The sequence below is a fragment of the Psammomys obesus genome, unplaced genomic scaffold (assembly GCF_907164565.1).
Source record: "Psammomys obesus unplaced genomic scaffold, mPsaObe1.curated_primary_1811, whole genome shotgun sequence".
NCBI lineage: Eukaryota > Metazoa > Chordata > Mammalia > Rodentia > Muridae > Psammomys > Psammomys obesus.
Window position 1 is genome coordinate 631,007 of NW_026585643.1, and position 25,373 is coordinate 656,379.

Sequence of the window (25,373 nt, forward strand, 5' to 3'; positions counted from 1 at the left end):
AATATAATATAATATAATATAATATAATATAATATAATATAATATAACATAACATAACATAACTTTAATCCCAGCACTTAGGAGGCAGAGGCAGGCAGATCTCTGAGCTCCTGGCCAGCCTGCTCTACATAGTGAGTTCTAGGGCAGCCAGGGCTATGCAGAGAAACACTATCTCAAAATATTAAAAATAATAATTATATATGTACACACACACGGAAAGCTAGAGCATAGCTCAATAGTAGAGTGCTTACTTAGCACACACACAAGTGTGGAAATAAGGCACAGAATAAACAGAAAAGTTCCACAATTTGAAAATCACAGTTTATTTTATTATTATAATCTACTTTAAATCTGGTATCCTGAGCCCTTTTTTACAGTCTAGCTGTTCTGAGACCCAAGGGTTAGCTGTCTAACCCTTCTTCTTCTACCTTCTACCTTTTCCCCCCTCTTTGGTTATTCTACGAAAATATCCTGGGGTCAGTTAATCTCCCCACCAACCTTCCCATTCAGGCCCTCGGGACTCCATAGTACATACATGGTACCCAGACACATGCAGGCAAAACACACACACATAAAAACAATTTAAAAAAATTAAAGATCACGTTTCTCACAAGACAGCTCTGCATACATCTGAACTCCAAGACACTGTCCTTTCCTCCCAGCTATCTCCTGAAACGTAGGATTGTTAGCATCACTTGAGTTCATGTGCAGGCCAGACATGCTGCTCTGCAGTTCAGTGCGTTTTCTCACCACGACTGTATGCAGCCCCATTAGGCAGGTACCACATACTCTGCAGGGTGCCAGAGGAGAGGAGAGGCTGGCAACAAAGACCACAGAGCTATGCTGTCTCCTCGGCTTCCAGCCCTCTGCTCCTGCTGGTCGCTGGTCGCCTGACCTTCCCTGTAGACAGGAAACCACTCCAGGTGGCTCTTTAATGAGTTACCTGGAGGGGACTAAGATTAGATTGGAAAGAAGGCCTCTGCAGATAGCCGGGTGCGGGTGCACACCTGTGATCCCAGCACTCAGGGAGGCAGAGGCAGGTGGATCACTGTGAGTTCAAGGCCAGCCTGTTCTACAAAACGAGTCCAGGACAGCCAGGGCTACTCAGAGAAACCCTGTCTTGGATAAATAGATAGATAGATAGATAGATAGATAGATAGATAGATAAATAAATAAATAAGCAAGCAAGCAAGCAGGCAAGCCTCTGCGGTCTTCAGGGACCAGCAGAGGTGAAGGCACACCACTGCCTTCAGGCTGCTGCCCACTTTCTCGTTTTGGTGAGGATGAGAGGTCTACCCAGAATGATGTCACTTCTGGGGTGCCTACTACGAAAGACACAGAAACACACACCAGGACACATGCCCTTTGAGGATCAAAAGCACTGGCAACACTGGAGTACAAATTCAAACGTGAATCCCAGAAAAGAAGAAAGGAGAAAAGAAAGTGGGGGGGGGGGGGGGCAAAAGGTTGAATTCACGGCTGGCATTTTTTTTTTTTTCAAGGAATTGAGCCAGGATGGAATCCACACCCCAGCAAACAGCATGCCCTAGTGGTCTCATCAGGAAGTGCTACAAATGGAATCTTTTCCCCAGCCTTGCTAGCCAGCTCTTTCTCTCCAACCAGGCACAAGAGGCTGCCATTCATGGAGACGTCCCCTCTTTTCTCAACCACTGCCTAGCACCAAAGGCAAGAGGGCACCACCTCTGGCAGCTCACATTTCTCCCCGAGACCCTGGCTCTCAGTGTACCGCGTCCACGGTTCAGAGAGCCTGGGAAAGCAGCATCCCCTGGGCGCTCCTGAAGGCTGCGCAGAGGCCGCCATAGCCCTGGTCGTCTTTTCCTTCCTTTTGGTGTGCTCATCTTTGGCTATTCTAGAAAAATACGCTCATCCTTCAGCCTACGGTAGGTTCCAAGCCAGGGTTTCCAGGGAGCAGGCAGCAGGGCCCCAGGCATGGAGTGCCTGACAGCGCAGCCTACCAGCGTGGAACTACCATGCTTCTGACCGCAACACTGAAATGCCCTCCCTCCCTCCAGGAGCCTGCACATGATTGAGTCTTGACTCCCCAGCCACGCGCAGTGAGCTACTGTGAGGACACGCTCTCTCCCCAAGAGACCCCAGGACTTCTCTTCTGCCCTTTAGCTGGTCTGTGTTGCCTCCCTTAACGACAGAAACAAAACAGACACAAATTGGTGTAGTTGGATCCCTCATCACCTCACCAGAGCTGCCCAGCCCCTCCCTCTCCAGTGCTCCATTTGTTTTTCTATATTCCACTATAGCTAAGACCGTCCCTTTAAAAAAAAAAAAAAAAAAAAAAAAAAGTGAATTTAAAAAAAGAAACTGTTTACTGCTCTGACCAGGGCTTCCATTAACTAAAAGCTCAAGTCATGGGAGCGAAGGTTCTACCTAGATACAGCCAGGGCTAGGGGCCAAAAAAATATGGTTTTTCGTCTCTCCTTGATCAAATTTTCAGGCACTCCATCCTCCTCCTGTGCTGCCCCACACAAGCACTTTCCCTGCTTCCCCGCCTCTTACCTGTCTGGAGACCTTTGGGCAAGTGAAGGGGGAGTTATCAGCACACTGGGGTGAGGGGTGGCAGTTAAGAGAATCAGGGGTGTGACTTCAGCAGCTGTTGACTCTGACGAGCAGAAAAGGCAGAGGGTGACTAGGACCGAAATGGAAAACAGGAAAACACATGTGCGACTCTAGCCGGCGGTGGGGAGGGGCCAGAGGACGGGCGGGCTGGAGCTGAGACTGCCTGGTCAGACCGGGAAGACCTCGCAGCCTGCCAGCGCCCGGCACCCCGGCGGCACCCCGGATCGGCTCTCTCCGGCTCCTCCTCCTCACCTCAGCCTTGGGTCTTCCTGGTTGCCTCAGCTTGCTGAGTATTTAAGTGTATCCTGCGCGATCTGAAGTGCCTCCTGATCCCCTCTGCCTCTCCCTCATGCTCCTCAAAGCTCCCACCCTACCTCCAGGCTGTGCTTACCGAATTGGATGGCGTGTGCTCACCACTAGGCCTGTGAGATGGGCGGTCCTGCCTCAAGAGTTTGTGCCATTTCAGCCCCTCAAACAAACCAAGGAAGCCAATGCATACCACTGAAGGCCACCTGTGGGTACAGACAAGTATGTGCCCAGATGTCACAGGCTCAGCTCTCTGTTTGGCTGAGTAGTTGTCAACAACGAGTCTGTAATGAGCCTGCAAGACAGCAGAGCTGTCAGGAGCAAAGTTGAGAGACATTTTTGGTGACAGTGACTAGGCAACGCCCCTAAGACATTGAGAGCTTGTAAGGCAGCAGAGCTGTCAAAGATAGATAAGAAGATATTCATAGTAATAGTAATTAAGAACACTCTTAAGGCAGTTGTGTGCGTGCCTGTGAAAGAATGATAAGTTAAAGCTATGCCCTGAAAAATGTATAAAAACTGGAGCCTGAGCCCACTTGGGTGCGGCAGGCCAGACTCTTTGGTGAGTATGCCGAAAGACCGCTACTAACCAGCCAATTCCCGAACAGCTGCTTGAAAAGCACAGACCACCTTAACAAACCAGTTTTGAAAGGACCACCTTATCAGACCAGCCATGGAAGGCGGTTCCCAAGAAACCGCAGCTTCCTTTGCATCTGAGGCCTGGCCAGAGCAGAGAAGCTCCAAGGCCTATCAAGTCATCAGAAGATGCATCTGAGGTCGGGCTGGAACTGAGAAGTTCCATGACCTAGAAGACAGCCGAAGCTAGAGGCAAAGTGTCCGAGCCCGTACCTGTGGCCAGATTGCATTCCCCATAAGATGTATAATGAGCTAGGCAACTGTTAGATATTTGTGTGATTTGTGTGATTAAAGCAGCATTCAAAAATCATTCTGGCATTGGCTTTTATCAATACCTTGCCGCCCTTTGTGGCGTCTCAGTTAAAATCCTCTGGCATAATTAAGCACTCGTGACAGAATCTGAGTTGCTATGTAAAAACCAAGCAGGCCGGTGCCACCCAGGGCACATTCCTAAGTTGGCAGCCTTTCAAACCACTGTTATTTAAATATCTGTGACCCTGGACTAAAAGCAGGAGAGGCTGGGATGTTTCTGCAGGTAGAAGTGCTTGCCTTCAAAACCTGGCCAGCTGATCTAAGCCCGGGAACCCACGGGGGCAGGGGAGGTTGTCCTCTGGCCAGGGCTTTACCCCTTCGGTGCCACCACTCTGGAAGCAGAGGCAGGCAGACTTCTGGGAGTTCCTGGGAGTTTGGACCCAGACTGGTTTACAGAGTGAGTTGCAGGACAGAACAGACAGGGAATACATAGAAAGATCTTGTCTCAGAAAAAAAAAAAAAAAGCGAAGCTGTCCTCTGGCCTCCACACATGCACTATGGCGTGTGAACACCTGTACACACACACATGCACACACACGTACACACACTAAGAAGGAATGTTTAAAAATGATATGAGTCTCTTTATAGTCAGAATTAGAGATGTCATCTTCAGAAGGTACTTCCCGGTAGTCATATTAAACCACTGAAAATGCTGACAGTATAAATCTCTGTCCAGGGGAGTGGCGCTTCACAGCACAAGGAGCTTTTGCACCAGCCAAGTGCGACTGTGGCCTTCAGGCGGCCATCAGTTTGCTGGCTTCCAGCCCACACCCTGCAGCTTGCACCTGCTTTCTGCAAATTACTCCAGGCAAGGTCCAGGTAAGGACTCAGGAGCTCTGACGGGGACTACAGGGGTGGCACGCACTGCTGCTGTTCCTAACCGCCTTTCACGCCAGGGCAATCTGACACCCTCTTCTGGCCTCTACAGGCACCTGCATTTGACTGCAGTGCTCCCACACAACACGTATACACACATAAAAGTAAGGAAATAAATGTTAAAGAGAATCCGGACTGCATCACCGGATGGGAGCCAAGTTACATGTTACCAAAAGGCAGAGATAATCGGAATTCACTGGCACCAAGTCAGAACTATTCCAAGGAAAATGTGATGGCCTTTTGATCCAGGCTGCTTCCCGGCTGACCTGCCCTTTAATCTCACTCTGGGGATGAGTCTGGGTTGTCAGCGAGGGATGTTCATGGGAAGAGAGACAGAGCTGTGCCTGCTTTCCCTCACGGAAGAACGAAGAACGGCCTCTCTGCTGGGACCACAAACAACCTCACTCCCACCACAGAGCTTTCGCACTGTCTGTCTGAGTGCTCTCCCTGCTGGGAGCATTCTTCTCCGGGACATCTTTCATTCCTGGTTTTATTTGCTGGCCATTACCTCAGCCGACAGAAGATAAGCATCATAAAAGCTGTTTGCACTGTTGTACCCTGAGGAGGCAGTGGGGGAACCTCACACAATCCGCCAGTGGATGTTTGCTGGATAAATGAGTCAGAAAATGAACAATACTGTTTCCCTCCAACAGCCCAGAAGGCTGGGCTCCTGGGGTGGGGGGAGAGTCTTCGAATTAGCCCTTCAGGCCACCTCGTGTCACTCCTCTAGGTCACTTAGAGCAAGGAAAATTGGAACATACTTAATCTTTTCCATGTTAACAAGTTTAAGGGAAAGAGTGTGGTTTTCTTTTTCACAGACAAGCCTAAAACAGTTTGAAATGAACTTTTAGGGCTTGGTGGCACAGCACTTACCTAGCAAGCACAAGACCCTGGGCTCCATCTCCAATGGCTGGTGTGGGTGGAAGTACAAGAATTTCAGGGCTAGGCATGGTAGTTCATGTGGAGCCAGGAGGATCTGGAGTTCAAGGCCAGCCTCAATACATAGAGTCTCAGGCTAGCCTAGACTACAAACAAAACAAAAAATAAATAAATAAATGACCTGTTTCCAGAAAGAGAAAATAAAGGGAAAAGGAAAGGAGGGTGGAGGAGGGAAGGACTGGAGAGATGGTTCCCTGAGTGAGATTAGCTAAGTAGATAAAATCAATGGTAGCCCAGGCAGGCAGGACCTGAGTTCACCCTCAAAAAAAGGGTGGAGACAGATTGCTGAGTCTTGCGGGCTGCCGGCCTAGCTCCAGATTGGGTGAGATTCATTGTCTCAAGGGGATACACAGTGATCGAGTGCACAGACCCTGCATCCTGACTCAGGTGTGCAAAGGCACAAGCACCCCAACACACACACACACACAGACACACACAGACACACACACACACACCACTCAGCATGCAGGTACACCAGCAATGATATTGGAATTTTGTCTAGCTAGTGGAAACACTAAAACACTCTTTCCTGGGGACTCCATCGAGAAGTGGCCCATCCCCCTCCACCCAGCCGGCTCACCTTTGCCTCTCTCCCACGCTCCCTCCCAAACACTCTCCTTTCACTGGGGGCCCCGCCGGCACCTCCCTTTGGTTGGGTCTTCTTCTTGGTCAGCAGCGCTAAAATCTAGGCCGCTCGAGACCAGACCTAGACACAATCGCCCTCGATGTCCTGGAATGGGCAGGAGCCAACCGCGGCTCTGCCGGAGGAGAGGTGGGGTGGAGACCAGGACCACGCCCCCCCTCCCCCCAGCCTGCCCGCAGTCCTTTCCCGTTTATCTAAGAGGCTCTGGAATAAGGAATTGTGGTGAATGAGAGCGAAGGAAGCAGAGGCCTTGCAAGCCGTCCCTCAGCCCGGCCCTGCGCCTGCACTAGGAGTCCCCAGGGAATGAAAACGCCCGCGGATACCCTTAGAGACGTGTTCTCTGCCCCGGGCACACTCAGCTTCCTCTTCCCTCCCTCCCAATCTAGCCTGAGCTGTCAGACAGTGGTCTGACCAAAAACCCCAATCTTAGACAGTCCCTGCCTCCAACCGAGGAGCTGGCTAAAGCTCGGGAGGAACCTTGGCCGGGAAGCCCCGGGGGCGCGGGGGACAGGGGCGGGGCCTGCTTGCAGCCAGGGGGCGGGGTCTCCCGGACTTTATCTCTGCCTGCCTGTGTTCAGACTCCCCGCCCCCTCGGGGGCACTGTTGCATCAGCTTCTAGGTCCTAAATTAAAGAAAGAGGCCACGGTGTCCCGAGTAGTCACCAGGAGGCAGCACTTAACCAAATATAGCGGCCTCAAGGGAGCCTCGAAGGCTGACCTTTCCCTGGGCACCTTTCACCAGACAGACATCTACAGCTGGCACGCGCTTCTAATCCCAGCACTCAGGAGGTGAAGACACGAGCATCCGAAGGTCAGAGTCATCCTTCTGGCTACATAGCGTGTTGAAAGCCCTCCATTCTCAAGAAATAAGAACGAGGAAAAAAAAAAAAAGGGGGGTTTTGAAAGACCATAGATACAGCTTGCGTGTATGTGTGTGTGCTGTTTCTGCTGTTTTTGTGTAAATGCAAGTGCACGCTTACCACGTTGAGTGTGGAGATCAGAAACTTTCAGTAGGCTCAGGGGACTGAACTCAGGTCTGTCAGGTTTTCTCAGCGAGCGCTTTTACCTCCTAAACCATCTCACTGGTGTTGGGACCAATTAATGAATGATGAGGCTCACAACAGATCGCCTATGAAAGAGGTTTATTAGGTGGATATGAAGAGAGGGAGAGAAGGGAGAGCAGGACATGATGGGGAGAAAGGGGGAAGGGCTGATAGAAAAAGAGGCCAGGAGCCAGAGGGAGACCACGTGTCCGGTTGTCCCTTTAAGGGGCAAGGTAATCACGCCTTCTAGGTGTGGCCACCTGGCCAGCGACACATGATGACATCATAAGTTGCTAGGCAACCCAGAAGCAGGTTTTGTTCCAAAAGCCTAACAACTGGTCCCCATAATTTTATTTTTTAAAGAACCTGGAGCAGGGTAGATGAGGGAGGCCTGTAATCCCAGTACTTGTGAGGCTGAGGCAGGAGGATTCTGGAGACCAGCCCGAACTACTTTGTAAGCCCCTGGATCAATAAATAGACTACGAAAGAATGTAGGAATGTTTTGTGTGGCTTACTGCTAAATAGAGGATTATAAATCACATTTCTTGCATAATCCACCCTTGTTTTTTTGGGATAAGGGGTGGGGTCTCACTTTGTAAGTCCTCATTGGCCTAGAACTCACTATGTAGACCAAGCTGACCTCAAAGTAACAATGATCTACTTGCCCTGTTTCCTGGCTGCAGGGATCAAAGGTGTGGCCCTCCATGCCCCATTTTTGGCATTTTTTTAAAAAGCCAACACTGCCTATTTACAGATATCTACCCGCCTCTGAGAACAACCCCATGAAAAGGCACATTATTAGGAGACATCACAGTTGGGGCTGGCTCAGCCTATTGCTCTTGCTGAGGACTGGGGTTCATTTCCCAGCACCCACATGCTGGCTCACAAACCACCTATAACTCCAGTTCCAGGGGATCCAATGCACTCTTCTGATGTCCAAGGACTCAGGCATGTAGATGATACACATACATACACTCAGGCATATGCACACACATATAAAATAAAAATAAGCTGATTTTAAACTTAATAAAAACGGATGTTCCAATGGCTAGGCCAGGAAAGAATGTAGCCTCAAGGTCATAACTAACTTATCTTGAAGCTGGGTCATTCAGTGGGCCTACTACCGATTTAGCAGAAATTTTATAGCTCTGGAAAAGAAGAGAAATAAGTCCCCAGAATTTAATGTAAGTATAAGTAAGTACAATGGCATTGGCATGTGATCCAAGCACTCTGGAGGCAAGGGCAAGAGGATCTCTGTGAGTTCAAGGCCAACCTGCTCTACATAAGAGCCCATCTCAAAAGTGGGGGATCTAGAGAAATAGCTTACCCTTACCCTCATCCCCTCAACCCTACCACCGTGATCCTCCATATTGCCATTGATGCGAGCTTTCGTTCTGCAAGCATCAGAGGGAAAGAACTCAGTTACAAAGCCTCTTCTCGAAGAACTAGTCAGGATTCATGAGTCAAGGTTGTAAGTTCATGTGCCATAATGTCAACAAGCATGTTCTGGTATCTAGTCCATCAAGAACGCTGAACCAAACGCAATTGCTTCCTAGGTTTTTATCCGCACTTCCTGAGCTCCTGAATGGCTGTATGGCGAGATCACAATCCTTGGGAAGAAGGTGTGAGTGCCGTGGGGATGCCCTCAGGTGCCCTCAGGGAGTGCTTTCAGAGCAGGACAGCAAGATCAGCACAAAGCTCACCACCGCCCCTGCGAACAGCTCTGAACCAGCAGACGTTCCTCAGGTCACCCTCCAGCCCATCTGCTCACAGTAGCCTATTGCTCTGTGTTCTCACTACAGTCCTTTGGTTTTCATATTCTCTTCCAAGGCTAATTGGATGGCAAAGTCAAATTTCTGATTATGAATTTTTAAAAAAGTAGCGAAAGGCATCTAATTTCTCAGAGCAATGCTCTTGAGCAAAAGTAATGGTGTTTGGATAACATTAGCCAGGGGTGGGGGAATGAATGCATAACAGAATGCTAAAGCTAAATCTGGGGCCTAATGTCCTTGAAAGACAAAGAAGTCTAGGACAGGAAACAGGATCTCAAACTCAATTTTCACAGCTCTTGATTCCCCTGTTCTCAGATGAAGTACAGAAGACATCCAGTGTGACAAAACCACTTTCCTGTGGTTGACAAGGCTCAATAAGTCATTGAAGAGTGCTGTGCTCAACCGTTCCATAGAGTTCAAAAGTTGGTGGGCTAGAGAGACAGCTCAGCAGTCAAGAGTATGCACTGCTCTTGCAGAAGGCCCAGGTTCACTTCCCAGAATTCACATGGCAGCTCACAACCAGCTGTAACTCCCGTTCCAGGGGATCTGATGCCCTCTTCGGACCTCCAAGGGCTCCTGCCCAGGAATAGTGCACATACATACATACACTCAGAAGCACACAGTCATAAAAATAAATAGACATGTTTTAAAAGAATGATGGCGATGTCAGCAGTCTGTTTTACTTATAGTTTTTTTCAAGACAAGGTTTTTCTGTGTAACCTTGGCTGTCCTGGAACTCACTTTGTAGACTAGGCTGGCCTCAAACTCAGAGATCTGCCTCTGACTCTGAGTGCTGGGATTAAAGGTGTGTACGCCACCACGGCTCAGCTGCAGTCTATTTACAACCCATGGTTTGTACCTCTGCTATATCAAACTAACCATGTCAAAAGCTGGACTGCCTCTCTTTCTCTTCCTTGATCTTGTAGTTCCTATCCTGCCCCCCAAATCCTCCAGCTCTTGATCTATTGGATGACTACACCTGGATTTTATGGTTGTTTTGTTTTGTTTGACTGTGTATCCCGGACTGGCCCAGAATTCACTCTGTAGACCAGGCTGGCATCAACTTCAGAGATCTGCTGCCTCTGTCTCCCAAGAGCTGAGACTAAAAGCTAGTGCTACCACAACATGCCTATCTTTGCATGTTTTATTGTCCATATTATTATTCCTCAAAAGGTATTTCCATCACTTTGAATGATTTTGCCAGCTGATGGTGTTTGTGCAAGATACTCTAAGAGATGCAAGAGTTGCTAGTCCAATTCCCTTATGTACCAAAGGGCTATTATCTGGCTTGTTACTGTAGAATATGGATTCTTATGCTATTCTTCAAGCTTTTGGAGCATAACTGCTCCCTCAGCTGAAAACTTTGGGGTTCCAGTGCTGTCTTGAGGCCGAAGACTTAGCAACACAAATTAGAAAACACTCTCACTCGATCACTCGATCACTGTTCTGATACTAATCAAACCAGGACCTCACACATGGTAAGTGCACAGTCTAGCACTGAGCTACAACACCAACAGTCACATTTTCTTCAATCGCCTGAGCCTTGAAAACGTCAAGAAAGACAATGACTACTCCAAAGCCTTCTTATTTCCTTTGTAGGTTCAATAAGAAAAACATATGAAATTATTTGTGAAGAAGTGGTTTTAAAGATTTTTATTTTATTTGTGTTATTTTTAAGTGTTTATGTGTGTATACACACACACACACACACACACACACACACACACACACACACTTGAGTGCAGGTGCCCTCACAGGCTAGATGGGTAGATGGGTCAGATCTCCTGGAGCAAGATGATTCTGAGGTGCCAGATAAGGGTTCTGAGACTCAAACTCAGGTCCTTTGCAAGAGCTGTAGAAATGTTTTTGAAAAGTAAGGTTGTGGAGGAGGCTGGAGCAATGACTCAATGGTTTAGAGCACTGGCTGCTTCTCTAGAAGAAGCTGGTTTGATTCCTAGCACCCACATGATGTCTCTCAATGATCTGTAATTCCAGTCCAAGGGATCCCATGCCTTCTTCTGGCTCCCATGGACACAAGGCATATACATGGTACACGGACATGCATATAGGTAAAAACACCCATATACATAAATCTTTAAAAAAATAAAAGAGTGATGGTGCTAAGGGGTAAAGATCATACCTATCATGTTCAAGACCCTGGACTATAAAAGAAAAAGAAAAAAAAAAAAAAAAAAAGAATGAATGTAAACTGAAGCCACACCTCTCATTCTAGTTATTTGGGAGACTGAGGCAGGCCACTTTGAGACAGAGTTAAAGCCCAGTTTGAGCAACTTAAGGGGCTCTGTCTCAAATGAAAATATATAATAAAGGATAGTCAGGTATGTTGGCTCTCACATATAATCTCAGCACTCAGGAGGAGGGTCAGGCCAAAATAAAGTAGAAGTAGTAGTACTCTCTGTCTGTGCCTTATTTCTCTTAAACTTTGTAGTCCTATTTTAATTTTTCAGACTCGGTTGGAGGTACCACTGGCTGGCCTTCTATGCACCCTCCTCCCACTTCACAAGTGCACACTTTGTGGCCACACCCTGCTCTCTCTTGTTATGTTTTGTTTTGCTTGGAGGGGTGTGCAGTCTGGGGCACCTAGTTAAGTTTCTTTTGTTCTCGTTCCATCTTTTTAGTTCAGCGCCATCCTGCACATTCTTAAACCAGGATCCACCTTTCCCTTCTTTCAAAGAACAACCCAGAAACACCTCCAAGGTAAAGACTTCCCCATCTTGACAACCGTTACACCACTCTCGTGTTCTCCTTGTCCTTTTGTGTGTGTGTGTGTGTTTGTTTATTCTTATATTTTATTTATTTATTCATTTACATCCCTATTGCAGCCCCTTTCTTGTCCTCGTTAGCCTGTGTTTGTGTCTAGCCCAGCAACCCAGTAATGAGCACATTTCTGCCATAAAGGACTTTGACTTACATGATCACCCTTGAAATATTTTCAGGAAAACAGTTTAAGAATTCCAGACCTTCCTTGGTTATAGAGCAAGACCCTGCCTCAAAATGAGAATGGGAGCGGTTAGGGAGGAGGAAGGGAAGGGAAGAGAACGGAAAAATGAGTCTTCAAAGGCAGAAATAAGTATTAAAAAAAAGAAAGAAAGAAAGAATAAATAAGGCCAGGCATGGAGGTACAAACCTGTAACTCCAGTACTCTGAGGGCTGATGCGGAAGGATGGAGGGCAGCCAGGGCTACCTAGCAGGTACTGGGTCATCCAGAGCTGCATAGCAAGACCCCCATCTCAAAGGGGTGGTGGGAATCAGGCAGATCTAGCTTTGTAGGATGAGTATCCTTTTTTTGAAAAGCTTGGTATTGTCACCATTGTGAGGTCTCGATCAGTTTTGTTTCCACTACCAGTTAAAGAATTTAATGGCAGAAAAACCTCAAATGTGACAGGGAGCAACGGAGAAATCTCAAACACAGCAAACAGTGCAAACAGAATCAGCAGTTGAAGAAAAGCTTTTATTGGGCCCCAGACACACAGAGGGAAAAGACCCTTTGCAAAACAGAGTAGGGGTGCTCAGAAAAACAAAAATCCAGTCTCTTCTCCAAGGCTGAGGTTTGTAAGTCGCTCAAGTTTTCCTCCCCTAATTTAGGGTTGGTCAGTTTAAAGAAAAATAGGATGGATGATTGGACCACAACTGTTTTGTAACATGTACTGATCCAGCCTTGAATTTCTTAGAGCCAGTCTATCAGCAGGAGGCCTGCTGGCAGGAAAAAAGTCCACAGGCTCTTGTTTTAAACTGCCAGAATTTTGTCTCAGGCTAGGAGGGGAGGAAGAAGTCAGCCATCTTAAATCAAAGTTCATCACCTTTATTATCTAGTCATGACCATATCAGTCTGTCCACCAGGGAATGTAACCAACTCCTGGCCTCTTAGTACAAAAATGCTTCTGATTTGGGAACGCTTAAATATATATAATGAGATATGTTGGGAATAGACCTGAATTCTAAACATAAAATTCCATCATGCTGCATGTTATTTTTGTGTATGCTGGAGAAATGAACCCGAAGTCTGAATATGCTAGGTCAATTACTCCACCATAGGCACCATAACCAGACCTTGGTGTGCCTGGTTTTTGACTAACTGACTTTAGGTGTGTAATTTTCCATTGTAGCATAATGTTTATATTCAACAAATTTGATTTTGAACCATTCCAAGTATACTTAACTTGTAAGAATGTGTGGTGGACACTCTTTAAAAACTGGAATCAAAAGGGATGGAGAGATGGCTCCAAGGTTAAGAACACTAGCTGCTCTTCCAAAGGTCCTGAGTTCCATTCCCAGCAACCACATGGTGGCTCATAACCGTCTATAATGAGATCCGGTGCCCTCTTCTGGCATGCAGGCAGACATAATAAAACGGAATCAGAGCCGCCTTATATCCTAGCATTCACGAGGAAGAGGCAGGTGTATCACTACGAGTTCAAAGCCAGCCTGGTCTACACACTGAGTTCCAAGGCAGCCATAGTTACATGGTGAGACAAAATGACTTTTAGCACCAGCACAACTTCCTTAAAAAAAAAAAAAAAAGTGTCTTCTGCCTCATAGTTCCATAAATATTCTTGCAAATAACGTAGACTTCCCTTCCCAGAATTCGGCTTTAGTATTAGTCACGTCTGTGACCATTGTCTTCTCTAAACTCAACTGAACTGTTTTTAGCTAATCTCCTAACCCTAACTCGTTATTCTTCGGTTCTGTTGAATAAGAAACAGATTTTTCTGATCCGTTCTACACATGACCGTGCCATGATCAGAAAACGAACGTTAAAATGCTGCATTAGGCTGCACGATGAGGTCCGTTCCGAGTCACCCTCAATTTCTAACGCCTGGAGGTCGCCCACGAAAGGTGGCGTTGGAAACAGCTGCAGACGACTTAATCCACGCCGGAGGACGCAAGATGCAGGCGCGGGACAGTTCCTCCAGCTGGCCCTCACTTCCGTACAATGACCCAAGATGGCGGGGCCGGCGGCTGAAAACCACATTCAAGATGTCGGCTTCCGGTTTTCCCGGCAGCGTCGTGCGCGGCCGCTGGGGCCACGCCCACTTCCGGCCCGTGTGCTATGGCATGGCTGCTTTAGGGACCTGGCTGTCCAGTGAGTGACTGTGGGGTCAGGGGTCCCGGGCGGTGTTGGAGGACGCGGGGGCGACCTGCCGTCTAACTCCCTGCCTTTCCAGTAGGTGTCCGGAGGTTGCACTGCAGTGTGGCGGCTCGGGCCGGCGGCCAGTGGAGACTTCAGTGAGTGCCGGGCGGGGGCGCGGCGGGACCTGGAAGCCCGCCGAGCCCTCACCCCACTGTGTTTTCCCCCCACCCAGGCAGGGGCTGGCTGCCAACCCTTCCGGCTATGGGCCGCTCACGGAGCTTCCTGACTGGTCTTTCGCGGGTGAGCCTTGATGTCAGGTTTTTTCTTTTTCCTCCGAGAGGCAGGGATTGGAGGCGTGTCAGGGGAAATACTAAACCTTTTACTTAGGAGAGAGTTCGAGGACAGGAGCTCTAATTTTGTCTTGACTGCAGAACCAGGTGTGGTAAGCTCACACCTGAAACCCTAGCCTTGGAGAGTTGAGGTAGAGGGATCGCTGTGAGGTCAGTGCGTGGATGTGCTATGAAGGGAGTCCCAGATTGTCCTGAAGTACAGTGAGGCGCTGTGTATAAATTAGTAAATAGTAAATTGGCCAAGGAAGGCAAGCTGTATGGGATCATAGCCTGTACATGAAAGATACAAGGGTATGTGACTTTCATCTTCTCAGAAGGAGATGTGTGCTGAGTGTATTTTGAGAATTTGATTCCAAATACGCGAGGAATTCTTGGGGAAGATGCTGAAAGGAACACCGAAGACCCCTACAGGACTAAAGATGGCAGCCTCAATATAGAGAAGTCTTTTCTAAAGGGAAAAATATATATATTTATGGGCAGGAGAGATGCCTCAGATACACTGACTGCTCTTCCAGAGGACTTAGGTTCAAATCCCAACACCCACATGATGCCTCACAGCAGCCTGTAACTTTCATTTTAGGGGGATCCGATGCTATCTTCTCACTTCCACCTGCACCAGGCACCCACATGGTGCACAGACAAGATGTGCAAGCAAAATACCTATTCACATAAAAATAAAACTTTAAAAACAAAATTTAAAAAATAATGACTCTGGCCTGCAGTCAGCACTCAGCAGACAGAAGCAGGAACATTAAGAGCCTTGGCTACATAGTAAGACCTTGGCTCAAAAATCAAAAGTGAGAAATAAAAAAAAAAAAAAACAAAAAAAAACAAAAAAAAAACACTGCATTTTATTATACAATGAGATGAAGTTTAGCAAAGAAGATTAAAACAGTGAATTTACCATTGCAGATGACCCTAATTCCATGCTAATAATGAAATAATAGGAACATGCTTGGGAACTCATTTTCATGATTCTGTTGTACCTCACCATTGAAGATGCTAGATGTATTAGAAAAATTAAGCTAGAGCAGTTGTGAACTGGTTTCCTCTTCAGTATTATTTTTGAAGAGCAGTACTGGGTCCTGAACCTAGGACCTCCCACATGCTAGCTCCAACTCCAGCTGTAGTGTGAATTGGAAGAAGGGAGCTAGAGACAGACACTTCTGTAATTCCTGTCACATCATAGTGTTTGGACAAGATGCCCAGACCACATTTAACACTTCTCTTTTTTCTTCTGTCTGTAGATGGCCGCCCTGCTCCCCCAATGAAAGGCCAGCTTCGAAGAAAAGCTCAAAGGGAAAAGCTTGCAGTGAGTGGCGGGAACTCCAGCAAGGGCTGTGTTTATATAATCAGAGGAGGAAACTTTAAATCATCCTATATCTTTGTTTTCTTTAAGATTGACTTTTATTTTATTTGTATGTGTTTTGCCTGTATGAATATATGTTCATATGTGTGCCTGGCACCTGTAGAGGTCACAGGAGGGTGTCAGATCCCCGGGAACTGGAATTACACATGATTATGAGCTGTCATATGTCTGTTAGGAGTTGAACCGTGTCTCATGAAAGAGCAGACAGTACTTTTAACCACTGAGCCATCTCTCCAGCCCCATAAATTAGAATTTGTTTTAAACTGCATTACACCTGAGCTACTGCTTGGCAGTGCTTCGGATAAAACCCCGGGCTTTCTGCCTCCTGGACAAGCACACCACCAGCAGCTGTTTCTCCAGTCCTGACACACAGCTTCATTCATTCATGCATGCATGCATGCATGCATGCATGCATGCATGCAAGCAAGGAATATAGACCAGGCTGGCTCTCAAGCTCACAAGAGGTGGCCCTGCCTTTGCCTCTAGTGCTAGGATCAAAGGATACACCACCCTACCTGGCCCAAGCCCAATGTTTTAATAGAAGGGAAGACTGGAGTGAGGTGCTCATTGCAAAAACCACGAGCAGACATTCTTCCTCGAGTTGTTTCCTCCCTTCATGCAAAGCCTGGCCTGATGCCCATAGGCAGCATCAGTGTCCAGCTGAAAACCTCTGGCTTTGGGGAGAAAGGATATCTGCTCAATGCTACATATGCTTGAACACCAGATGGTAGTTATCCTTTTCCTGTCTGTTTCAGAGAAGAGTTGTACTGCTGACACAGGAAATGGATGCTGGATTACAGGCATGGAAGCTCAGGCAGCAGAAACTGGAGGAAGAAAGGAAGCAGAAAAATCCTCTTAAACCTAAAGGGACTTTGCTGAAAAGCCCACTTCCAAATAAATAAAAAGCAGCTCCTGTCCAGCTTTCCAGGCTCTCTCTGGCTTTCTTTTCTTGCACCTGAATGCTTTATCCCAGGCAAAATGGAGCCATTTTTCCCACTGTGTGTTTCCCACTACCCCCTCAGGCACCTGGAGGAGCTTGAAATCATTGCCTGCTAGGCTCAGTCCAGTGCCCTTACTCACTCCATTCCAGTTCAGCCAGATCTTGCTCTGAGGTTTTTACCCCTGGTGCTGGTGAACAAACCCAGAGCCTTGCAAAAGCTAAGCATGCCACCACGGTACCAGCCTTGCTCTGGCCATAGGGCTGACCCAGCTAAGAGCAACAGCTGCTCTCTGAAAGAAGAAAAGAGTAGCAGCACCCACACAGTTCAGTTGTGTACAGTTGGCATTCAAGCCAATAATTTTTTTTGTTGTTTTAAGATTTATGTATTATGTATATAATGTTCTGCCTGCATGAACAGAAGAGGGCACCAGATCTCATTATAGATGGTTGTGAGCCAGCACATGGTTGCTGGGAATTGAACTCAGGACCTCTGGAAGAGCAGCCAGTGCTCTTAACCTCTGAGCCATCTCTCCAGCCCCTTAATAAATGTTTTGATGAAAAGGGCTTTCCATTTGAGGTCCTTTTTTTGAGATAAGGTCTCACTGTAGCTCTGACTGACCTAAAACTGGCCAGGTAGACCAAGAAGCTGTCTAGAACTCAAAAAGATCCTCCTGCCTCTGTCTAGGTTTAAAACCATGTGCTACCACACCTGGCAGAAGGCCCTTTCTTAACAAGCAACTAGTGTCCAGATACATGGTCCAGAAGACACCCACACAGGAAGACTGGCATAGGAAGAATTAAATTTGGGTATTTGGTCTTCTACTGAAGGAGTCAGAGGTTGGTTGGAGAGGGTTCTGTACCTCCCCACCCCCTCACGATGACGCTGTGGCTCTCATACCCTCCTGTCAGGTGGACACTGCTCACAACCTAGCAACCATTCGTTTTATTGATCATGAGCCCTCCCCTGGACTCTAAAGGCAAGGACCTTTGTTCCTGTCCCAGTACTGAAGGCTGGTCCTGTATCTTTCTACCGCAAACCTCGTAGTACAGGATCCCTGGAGCTTCCTACCTGACCTGATTTCTATCCCCCTCCCCTACAGCTTCCCTTGCTTGCTTTCCCTCCCTTCCTCTCCCCACGACCTTCCTCTCGCTGACCAGAAGCAATTCCTGGATCTTGCATTTCGCTGATGGTCGAGTTTTCTGTCTCCCACACTTTTCCTGCCTCTGCCCCACTGCCTGGTGGTTTTCCAGATCTAGTTCTCAACCTCTTATCTATCTCCCTTCCTTACTGCCAGCTCCAGCCTGTCCTCCCCCTTCCCTGCATACCTCTCTCCTTTTGTTCTCCCAGCCCAGCCATCACGGAAGCTGTACTCTAAGGAACTGTCTCCAGCGTAAAGACTGAACCGAACTCCAAAATCCTAACTCCCAATCTCTTCCAACAATTTTCATCAAACTTCTCTCTGGCTTTGCCTAATTCTGTGACTTTGAACCCTTTTCCTGTCCAGGCAGTTCACACTCAATGGAACAGCCAGATTGGAAAAGCTATTAATAAAGAGGTGGGCCCCCAAATTCAAAGTAACTGTGTTCGATGTTAGGCAAAGTCTTTTGTTACCGTCTAAGTGTGGGGCCAGAGAAGGAGTTTGTCAGGTCTCAGCACACACATTTAACAAGGGGCAGCCTTGTCAAGTGCCCCTTCTCCCAGCCTTCCTCATCGGCATGGAAAAGTTTTCTCTCATGTCACCACCATCCCTGACCACCGGGGCTCCCAATACTTATCACTGTGAAGTGAGACATGCTGAATACTACGGGAATCAGGCCACCCAAAAAATGCTTAGGAAGAGAAAGTCTTCCGCATCCCGTCCCCTGGGACACCCAGGCTCCTAGTTAGTTGTCGGCTGTGGCCTCAACCCCTGCAGATGGCAGCCTGCACCACAGAAAGACAACTTTTTTTTTTTTTTTTCCCTCTCTCCTGCGCTTGGCTGTAATTGGATTCAGGCTGAAACAACCACGTCCCCACCAGGAAAGGAGGGCATTGGGGCGGGGGCGGAGGAGAGGCTGTGGGAGAAGGGAGGGACCAAAGGAGGGAGCAGAGAGGGCTTCCAAGCCAGTTCGCCGACTAAGCAGAAGAAAGATCAAAAAACGGAAAAGGGAAGAGCAAACAGGCACTTTCAGGAGCAATCCCCTCACCTCCAAGCCGACTGCGCTCTAGGAATCCAAATTCCGTTCCTTCAGAAGACAAAGGCGCCCCCGAGAGAGCGGCGGCGCGACCCCAGGGCGTGGGCCCCGCCGCGGAGCCCGCACCGCCCGGCGCCCCGACGCCGCGGACCATGTCTCCCGCCCCTCGACCCTCCCGCAGCCTCCTGCTCCCCCTGCTCACGCTCGGCACGGCGCTCGCCTCCCTCGGCTGGGCCCAAGGCAGCAACTTCAGCCCCGAAGTAAGTGAGCTCCTCCGGCCCTTCCCGGAGTTGCGCCCACCGGGTAGGCGAGCCCGGGGGGTCTCTAAGGGAACAGTCCCCGCCGAGAGCAGGGCTCTTGGGGGGCTCTGCTGCTCCAGCCTTTCTTTTACCTCCTCATCTGCAAACTCGCAAGCCGATCCAACTTCTGCCTGCCTCCAACAAACCCCCTCCGCCGCCACCGACTCTTTCTCATTCCTTCCTTCCCTGGAAGAACTTTGCAGCGGGGCCCGGGCCTGGCTCTCCCGAGCTCTGCGCGCACCGAGGCAGTAGGCGGGAGCCCCCCAAACACTGGACTCCGCTCCAACCCCGCACCGTCCGGGCCGGTGTCACTCGCCAGTTGTTCCTTCGGTTTGGCAGCACTCAGGTGCCCGCGGCCCTGCGCGGGCGCATCTGTCCCAAGTGGGGCGTCGGGGGCGGCCGAGCGGTACTCGCCTCCCCCTGGATCGCCCTCGCTGCGGGCCCCCCGGGCCCTGGCGTCGAGGATCGTGGCGGGCCAAACTTCCGCGCACACAAAGCTCTTCTTGTGAGCAGCGGGGGCTCAGTCTGGCCACCGCCTCCCGCGTCCTCGCCCCTGCCGGCGCCTTCGGGGCTCTTTTTGTTATTAATTGTTTTTTCTGCGTTAATTGCAGAGAGACTAGGGGGAGTCGCTAGGCGAGTGAGTTGAGGGTGGGCCTGGGTCGCCCTCAAGCGTCCAGACTAACTTGGGCGTCCCCACCCCCATCCCCAACTCTTCGTTGACCCTAGCCCACCCTGGTCCTGAAGGAAGCTGCGTGGGAGTAGTCCGAGGAAGTTTTCCCTTCCTCTCTTATTTTGGGGTGAAGGTGGGAGACGGATTTAATCAGCTTCTTATTTTGGGCCATCCCAACCCACTCATCCTGGTGAGGACCTGGGTGTGGTAGGGAAGGGCTGGGAAGGGCCCAAAATGCAGAATATAGTCTGGATTGACTCCCTCTGCTCTAGTCCCAGGCCCAAGCCGGATAGCACCCTCCGAACGAACCTTTCCTGGGCACATGCCTCCTGTGTCCCTGAAGAGACCTGGGGCTGACGGGACTAGCGTGGCCTCAGTGGAGTGGGGCCGCATGGGAACTAGAAGGAGTAAAATCCTCCCTGAGGCTGGAAACCAAACCCAATTGTCAGAGAGGAGGAGGCGCTTTTCCCAGGCCTGAAGCTCCTATCTTAGCCCTAAAGAGAAAGGGCCTAACAAAAGGAGCCTCTGGAAAACTGCCCACTGCCAACTTCTTTTTCCCCTCCCCAGCCTCCACTAGGTCCCCTAGGGGAGGGGCAGCAGCCCTGGCTCTGCTCTAAGTGGGTCATGGTCGTCCCAGAGCCAGAACCACCATTTGCTTCTGGAACACAGTAGGGTGGGAAGCTGAGGGAGGGCGGGGCAGACCCAGAGGCCAGGATCCAAGGCTTGGTGTAGAGCTGGAGAGCCCCAACCGTCTCAGCCTCCTAAAGTGGGAGGTGTTCCTTGACTTTCTCATAGGGAATACCCTGCACTTCTTGATCAAGACAGTGCCAGCTAGCTGGTACGTGCCACCCAAAACAGTTGCGCCTTCTTCAGGCCAAGCGGAAGGGGGAGAAGAGGCAGCCCAGGCCTGAGGCAGCTAGGTGCTGCTTGCCAGGCCTCCACACACAGGAGCTCCAAGACAGCCCTCTCCTCCCTGTCCGTGTGTCTGGTGCTTCGCCCTTCCCCCACTCAGCCGCAGACACCAGAGTCCTCTCCTGTGGTTCCAGTCTCATGGTCTGTGGTTCTCTCCTGGCTCTGTGAGATGGAGAGAGAAACTTGCCCAGTCTGGGGAGGAAGAAAATGATGGGGACACTTTTCTTGCCTGACTTTGTGATACTCTTTCCGGGGAGTCCTTTTCCTGACAAAGCATCCATTTTCCCCCACAGGGTACAGGGCAAGGATTCTGAGTGTGCTTATTTAGGCCTGCCTACATCTTGACAAGCTCATAGGAAAGGGATTTATCCAGGGCTCCTAAAGATGATGCTCCCACCAGCTCCCTTAGCCATCCTGTTCTAGGAGCATTCCCTCAGTTTGGCTATGGGTTGAGGACCTCCTTCTGAGTGGGGGTGGGGATCAGGCCACTCCCCAAAGCCCTGAAGCAGCTGTTATCCCAGCAGAGGTCAGAGCCTACAGGTGAGACTAGGAGCAGAGGGAGTTTCCTGCATAGTTGGCACAGGCCACAGCAGGCCTCTGGAGGGCACTGACTGTGCCATCAGCCAGCACAGGTCAGGACAAGCCCTCAGATGCTCGGGAACAACTCTGGACTTTCACACCCTGCTGGGCCCTCTGACATACAAGAGGTTAAACTCCTGTGCCCTTGAGGAGGCCTTTGAGATACAGGTGATGCTAGGGTCGTTTGGCCAGGCTTATTGGCTGAGGAGAGAACGGCTGGGTTGTTTACAGCTCACACCCTAACTCGTGTCAGCTTTGAGGGGATCGCTTCTTGGAACTATGTTGCAATTCCTGCCCTGTTGGGCTCAGGTCCTAAGTCAGCTGCTCCTGAATCACCCCCAGACCCTACACAAGAGCATTCTACCACTGGTGCCTAGGCCTGAAGGGGAAGCATCATGTGGGTGATAATGACCATGGGTGGGTAGGAGATGCAGTCCCCAAGGCACCTTTTAACCCTTTCCCCTCTAAATGCCCTTTCTAGGCAACTTAAAGCCCCATCTGGGGCTTCTTCCAAAGGGTAAAACTGGAATAGGACCAGAGCTGGCAGGGTCATGTCTCCTGTAAAAGAAGCCAAGCATCCTCATAGTCTATACATAACATGGCTTGCTTGGCCTTTCAAGCCTAGATTCCTAGGTCACAGAGTAATTATTTAGGGTCATCAGCGATTAGCTACCACCTTCCGAGAGCCCAGCTTCCCTAGTCGCATCCAGCTTTATCCCTGACTCCTTTTCTGCCCTCCTTATTTCTGCCGTGAGGGTTCTGGAAGTGTGGCACTTCTGTTCCAGGAACTCCCCCACCCTGACTCTACCATTCTCCATCTCTTGGGCATAACCCATTTTCAAATGGGATGTGCACAGAAGAGAAAAGAGCTGGAGAGAATGCCAGTTCTAAGACCTTCTAGGGCGTGGTGAAATGCTTGCTTTGCAAGAATGAGGACCTGAATTTGAACCCTAGCACCCATGTTAAGGGAAAAGAAAACCAGATGTGGTGACACACAGCTGGTACTGGAGAGGCAGATTCCTGAGGCCTGCTGGCCATCCAGCCTGGCCCTGCTAGGTGAGCCACAGCTCCCTAGGACACACCAGATTGACCTCTGGCCTCCACATGCATGAACTGACAAAGCAAAAACATCACAAAAGCTCTCTCAGCCATCGTCCAGTGATGTCATTTTCAAGAGCGATACAGAGGGTCAGAAGCAATGGCTCCCTGGCACCTCTGTGGACAAGCCATACTAGGGTCTAGGCTAGAGTTCAGCTCAGCAGTTAGCCTGAGGATTCCTGCCAGACTGGGAGCCCATAATATTTCTCACTAATCCAAGGACATCTCTGCCAGACCTTGTGGAGAGGCAGGTGGGCTCCCTGGACCAAGTGGAGGTTCTCTAAGCCACACCCCTACTCTCCCTGCAGGCTTGGCTGCAGCAGTATGGCTACCTACCTCCCGGGGACCTTCGAACCCATACACAGCGCTCACCCCAGTCACTCTCAGCTGCCATTGCCGCCATGCAAAAGTTCTATGGTTTACAAGTGACAGGCAAGGCTGACGCGGACACCATGAGGTAAGTTCCTGGCATCCACTGATCACACTGAATACCAGAAATGCAGCCCCTTGAACCTGCCTCCAACACCAGTGTCCCGACCCTCTCCCATTCACCTCCTTATCTGGCCTTTCCCTACACTGATACAAACAAAACTTCACCCAACACTGACCTGGGGCCAGAAGCCAAGACCCTGGTCAACTACAGCTCCCCTTGAAGATTTTTTTTTTTTAATATGCTATACTGACCCTGTTGTTTCCACCCAGGGCCATGAGGCGCCCTCGCTGTGGTGTTCCGGATAAGTTTGGGACTGAGATCAAGACCAATGTTCGGAGGAAGCGTTATGCCATTCAGGGCCTCAAATGGCAACATAATGAGATCACTTTCTGGTGAGTCCAACAGCCTAGCGATTTTTCTCCCATACAGTACCCTTCCTTATTAGTTGAATTATGTCGAGTCAGAGCTGGCCTGCACTACTCCCCGTTCCTAGGGAGTGGGAAGGAAAATAGCTCTAATCTTACCGAGAAAGTGCCTCCATATGGCGGCGCACTGTAGTGCCAACGCCTCAACCAAGCCTGAAGATTCCCTTAAGCCGTTAGTTCTCGGGGGCTGAGACAGCATACATGGAATGGCAGGGGAAACAGGTCCGGCAAGGTGGCTGGGCAGTTCAGTCAGAGGTAGAGTACAGGGGATTGCGCTTCCTTTATCCTAACGCTTCCCTCCTCTATCCCCTGGATATAGCATCCAGAACTACACTCCCAAGGTAGGGGAGTACGCCACCTTCGAGGCCATTAGGAAGGCCTTCCGAGTATGGGAGAGTGCCACGCCACTGCGCTTCCGTGAAGTGCCCTACGCCTACATCCGGGAAGGCCACGAGAAGCAGGCCGACATCATGATCTTGTTTGCTGAGGGTTTCCACGGCGACAGCACGCCCTTTGACGGTGAAGGAGGCTTCCTGGCTCATGCTTATTTCCCAGGCCCCAATATTGGAGGGGATACCCACTTTGATTCCGCTGAGCCCTGGACTGTCCAAAATGAGGACCTAAATGGTGAGTAAGGGGACCCTGGGTCCTCCCCTGTATACTCGGCAGGCACTTGTGTATAGAAGGGTCCTCCCTCCAAAATCTAAGCTGGCCGGGTGTAGTGGCCAGCCAGGGTTACATAATGAGACCCTGTCTCATAAATCGGTAAAATTCACAAACAAATCTAAGTGATGAGGCAGGAGGGTTATGCATCTGAGGCCTGCCTAAACTATATAACAAGATTCTATCTCAAAACAAACAATAACAAAAAAAAAAACGCAGCAGCAGCTCAGGAGTAGCCATACAAACCTAGCAGAAAGCCGGACATGTATTTTAAGCTACTTATATGGGTATATTCGGCCTGCAGTCACTACCGGACTGACTTGCCAATCATAGACCTAAATGCTTCCTTCTCACTCACTTTTCCAGGCAAACATGATGCCTAGCTTCTGGGAGAAACTGAGCTCCACGGTGTAGGTTTTCTTGGGCTTAAGATCCTGCCCCGGGCACCCCACTTCACCCAGAGGGAGAGTAGTGACTGCCTTTGGAGTTTCCAAACAGGAAACTGACCCTCAAGACCTGATCACGTTAGGAAAACATGACCAGCAGGCTTATCTGGTGGGGAAGCAGGGAGCCTAAGAAGGGACCCAGGCGCTCCCCATCTCCGTCCCCAGGGAATGACATCTTCCTGGTGGCTGTGCATGAGCTGGGCCATGCCCTGGGCCTGGAGCACTCCAACGATCCCTCCGCCATCATGGCCCCCTTCTACCAGTGGATGGACACCGAGAACTTCGTGCTGCCTGATGACGACCGCCGTGGCATTCAGCAGCTTTATGGCGAGTTCTCCGTCCCCACACCCTCTCCTCTGGCTCTGTCCTTGTCCCGTCTCGGTCTCCGGTCTGTTTTCCCTCCATCATGCTGTGAAGTCTATACACACACACATACACACACACACACACACACACACACACACACACACACCGCTTCTCACTGCCTCTATTAGCGCCCACTTTCAAAAAGCATTTTTTATTATTTTGCATGTGTAAGAGCATTGCCTTTCCATATGTATATGCACCACGCACATGCCTGGTGCCTGTGGAGTCTCCCGAAACTGTTGCGCTGAAAACCAAACCTGGGTCCTATGTAGGAACTGCAGGTGCTCCTAGTCAGGGAGCCACATCTCTGTGCCCTCAGCTTTCACCTTTGAGCGTGTCTGCTGAACACACAAGCACACTACTTCATCCATCTCCACAACCTGTTTGCACTGGTTCTTTTTTTAAAATATTTGTTCTTATTATGGTGTATGTGTATGT

The 25,373-nt window shown here is 49.5% G+C and overlaps 3 protein-coding genes across 11 annotated transcripts in view; 2 read left to right on the forward strand and 1 right to left on the reverse strand.

Annotated features, from left to right (window-relative positions):
- Slc7a7 (solute carrier family 7 member 7) overlaps positions 1-6,754 on the reverse strand; it is a 52,228-nt gene extending 45,474 nt beyond the window's left edge. The window contains exons 1-4 of one of the 6 annotated variants that reach the window (XM_055615572.1): positions 6,242-6,752; positions 5,596-5,747; positions 2,984-3,104; positions 2,533-2,635 (exon numbers count right to left, since the gene is read on the reverse strand). Coding sequence is in view for 3 of the 6 variants with exons in the window: in XM_055615555.1 (XP_055471530.1) it covers positions 5,596-5,623 (28 nt within the window). In the remaining 3 variants the exon portion in view is untranslated. Of the gene's footprint in view, positions 1-2,532; positions 2,946-2,983; positions 3,105-5,595; positions 6,191-6,241 lie in introns of those variants that run through there. The other 5 variants (XM_055615588.1, XM_055615555.1, XM_055615547.1 and 2 more) reach the window with 5 other exon arrangements.
- A 7,296-nt stretch (positions 6,755-14,050) lies between these two features.
- Mrpl52 (mitochondrial ribosomal protein L52) lies at positions 14,051-16,854 on the forward strand. Of its 4 annotated transcripts, none has more exons than XM_055615643.1 (5): positions 14,150-14,222; positions 14,305-14,365; positions 14,443-14,510; positions 15,808-15,872; positions 16,685-16,854. In XM_055615643.1, exons 1-5 carry the CDS (start codon positions 14,195-14,197, stop codon positions 16,829-16,831), a joined length of 369 nt encoding a protein of 122 aa, XP_055471618.1. In that variant the 5' UTR covers positions 14,150-14,194; the 3' UTR covers positions 16,832-16,854. The 4 variants fall into 4 exon arrangements, with proteins under 4 accessions (XP_055471640.1, XP_055471618.1, XP_055471633.1 ...); XM_055615658.1 differs by having other exon boundaries at positions 14,152-14,222; positions 14,308-14,365; positions 15,808-15,879; positions 16,685-16,788; XM_055615650.1 differs by having other exon boundaries at positions 14,154-14,222; positions 14,308-14,365.
- A 2,065-nt stretch (positions 16,855-18,919) lies between these two features.
- The window catches only part of Mmp14 (matrix metallopeptidase 14), a 10,328-nt gene continuing 3,874 nt past the window's right edge, over positions 18,920-25,373 (forward strand). The window contains exons 1-5 of the mRNA XM_055615675.1: positions 18,920-19,304; positions 22,911-23,059; positions 23,305-23,427; positions 23,780-24,087; positions 24,735-24,900. Of these exons, the coding sequence (XP_055471650.1) occupies positions 19,197-19,304; positions 22,911-23,059; positions 23,305-23,427; positions 23,780-24,087; positions 24,735-24,900 (854 nt within the window). The 5' untranslated portion in view covers positions 18,920-19,196. The remainder of the gene's footprint in view (positions 19,305-22,910; positions 23,060-23,304; positions 23,428-23,779; positions 24,088-24,734; positions 24,901-25,373) is intronic.

What these genes read in the sequence shown, in the direction of transcription:
- Mrpl52 (XM_055615643.1), top strand. Translation starts at nt 14,195, where the DNA reads ATGGCTGCTTTAGGGACCTGGCTGTCCA. An exon ending in GGCGGCCAGTGGAGACTTCA is followed by an intron (nt 14,366 to 14,442) that starts GTGAGTGCCGGG and finishes CCCCCCACCCAG; the next exon opens with GCAGGGGCTGGCTGCCAACC. An exon ending in CTCAAAGGGAAAAGCTTGCA is followed by an intron (nt 15,873 to 16,684) that starts GTGAGTGGCGGG and finishes TGTCTGTTTCAG; the next exon opens with AGAAGAGTTGTACTGCTGAC.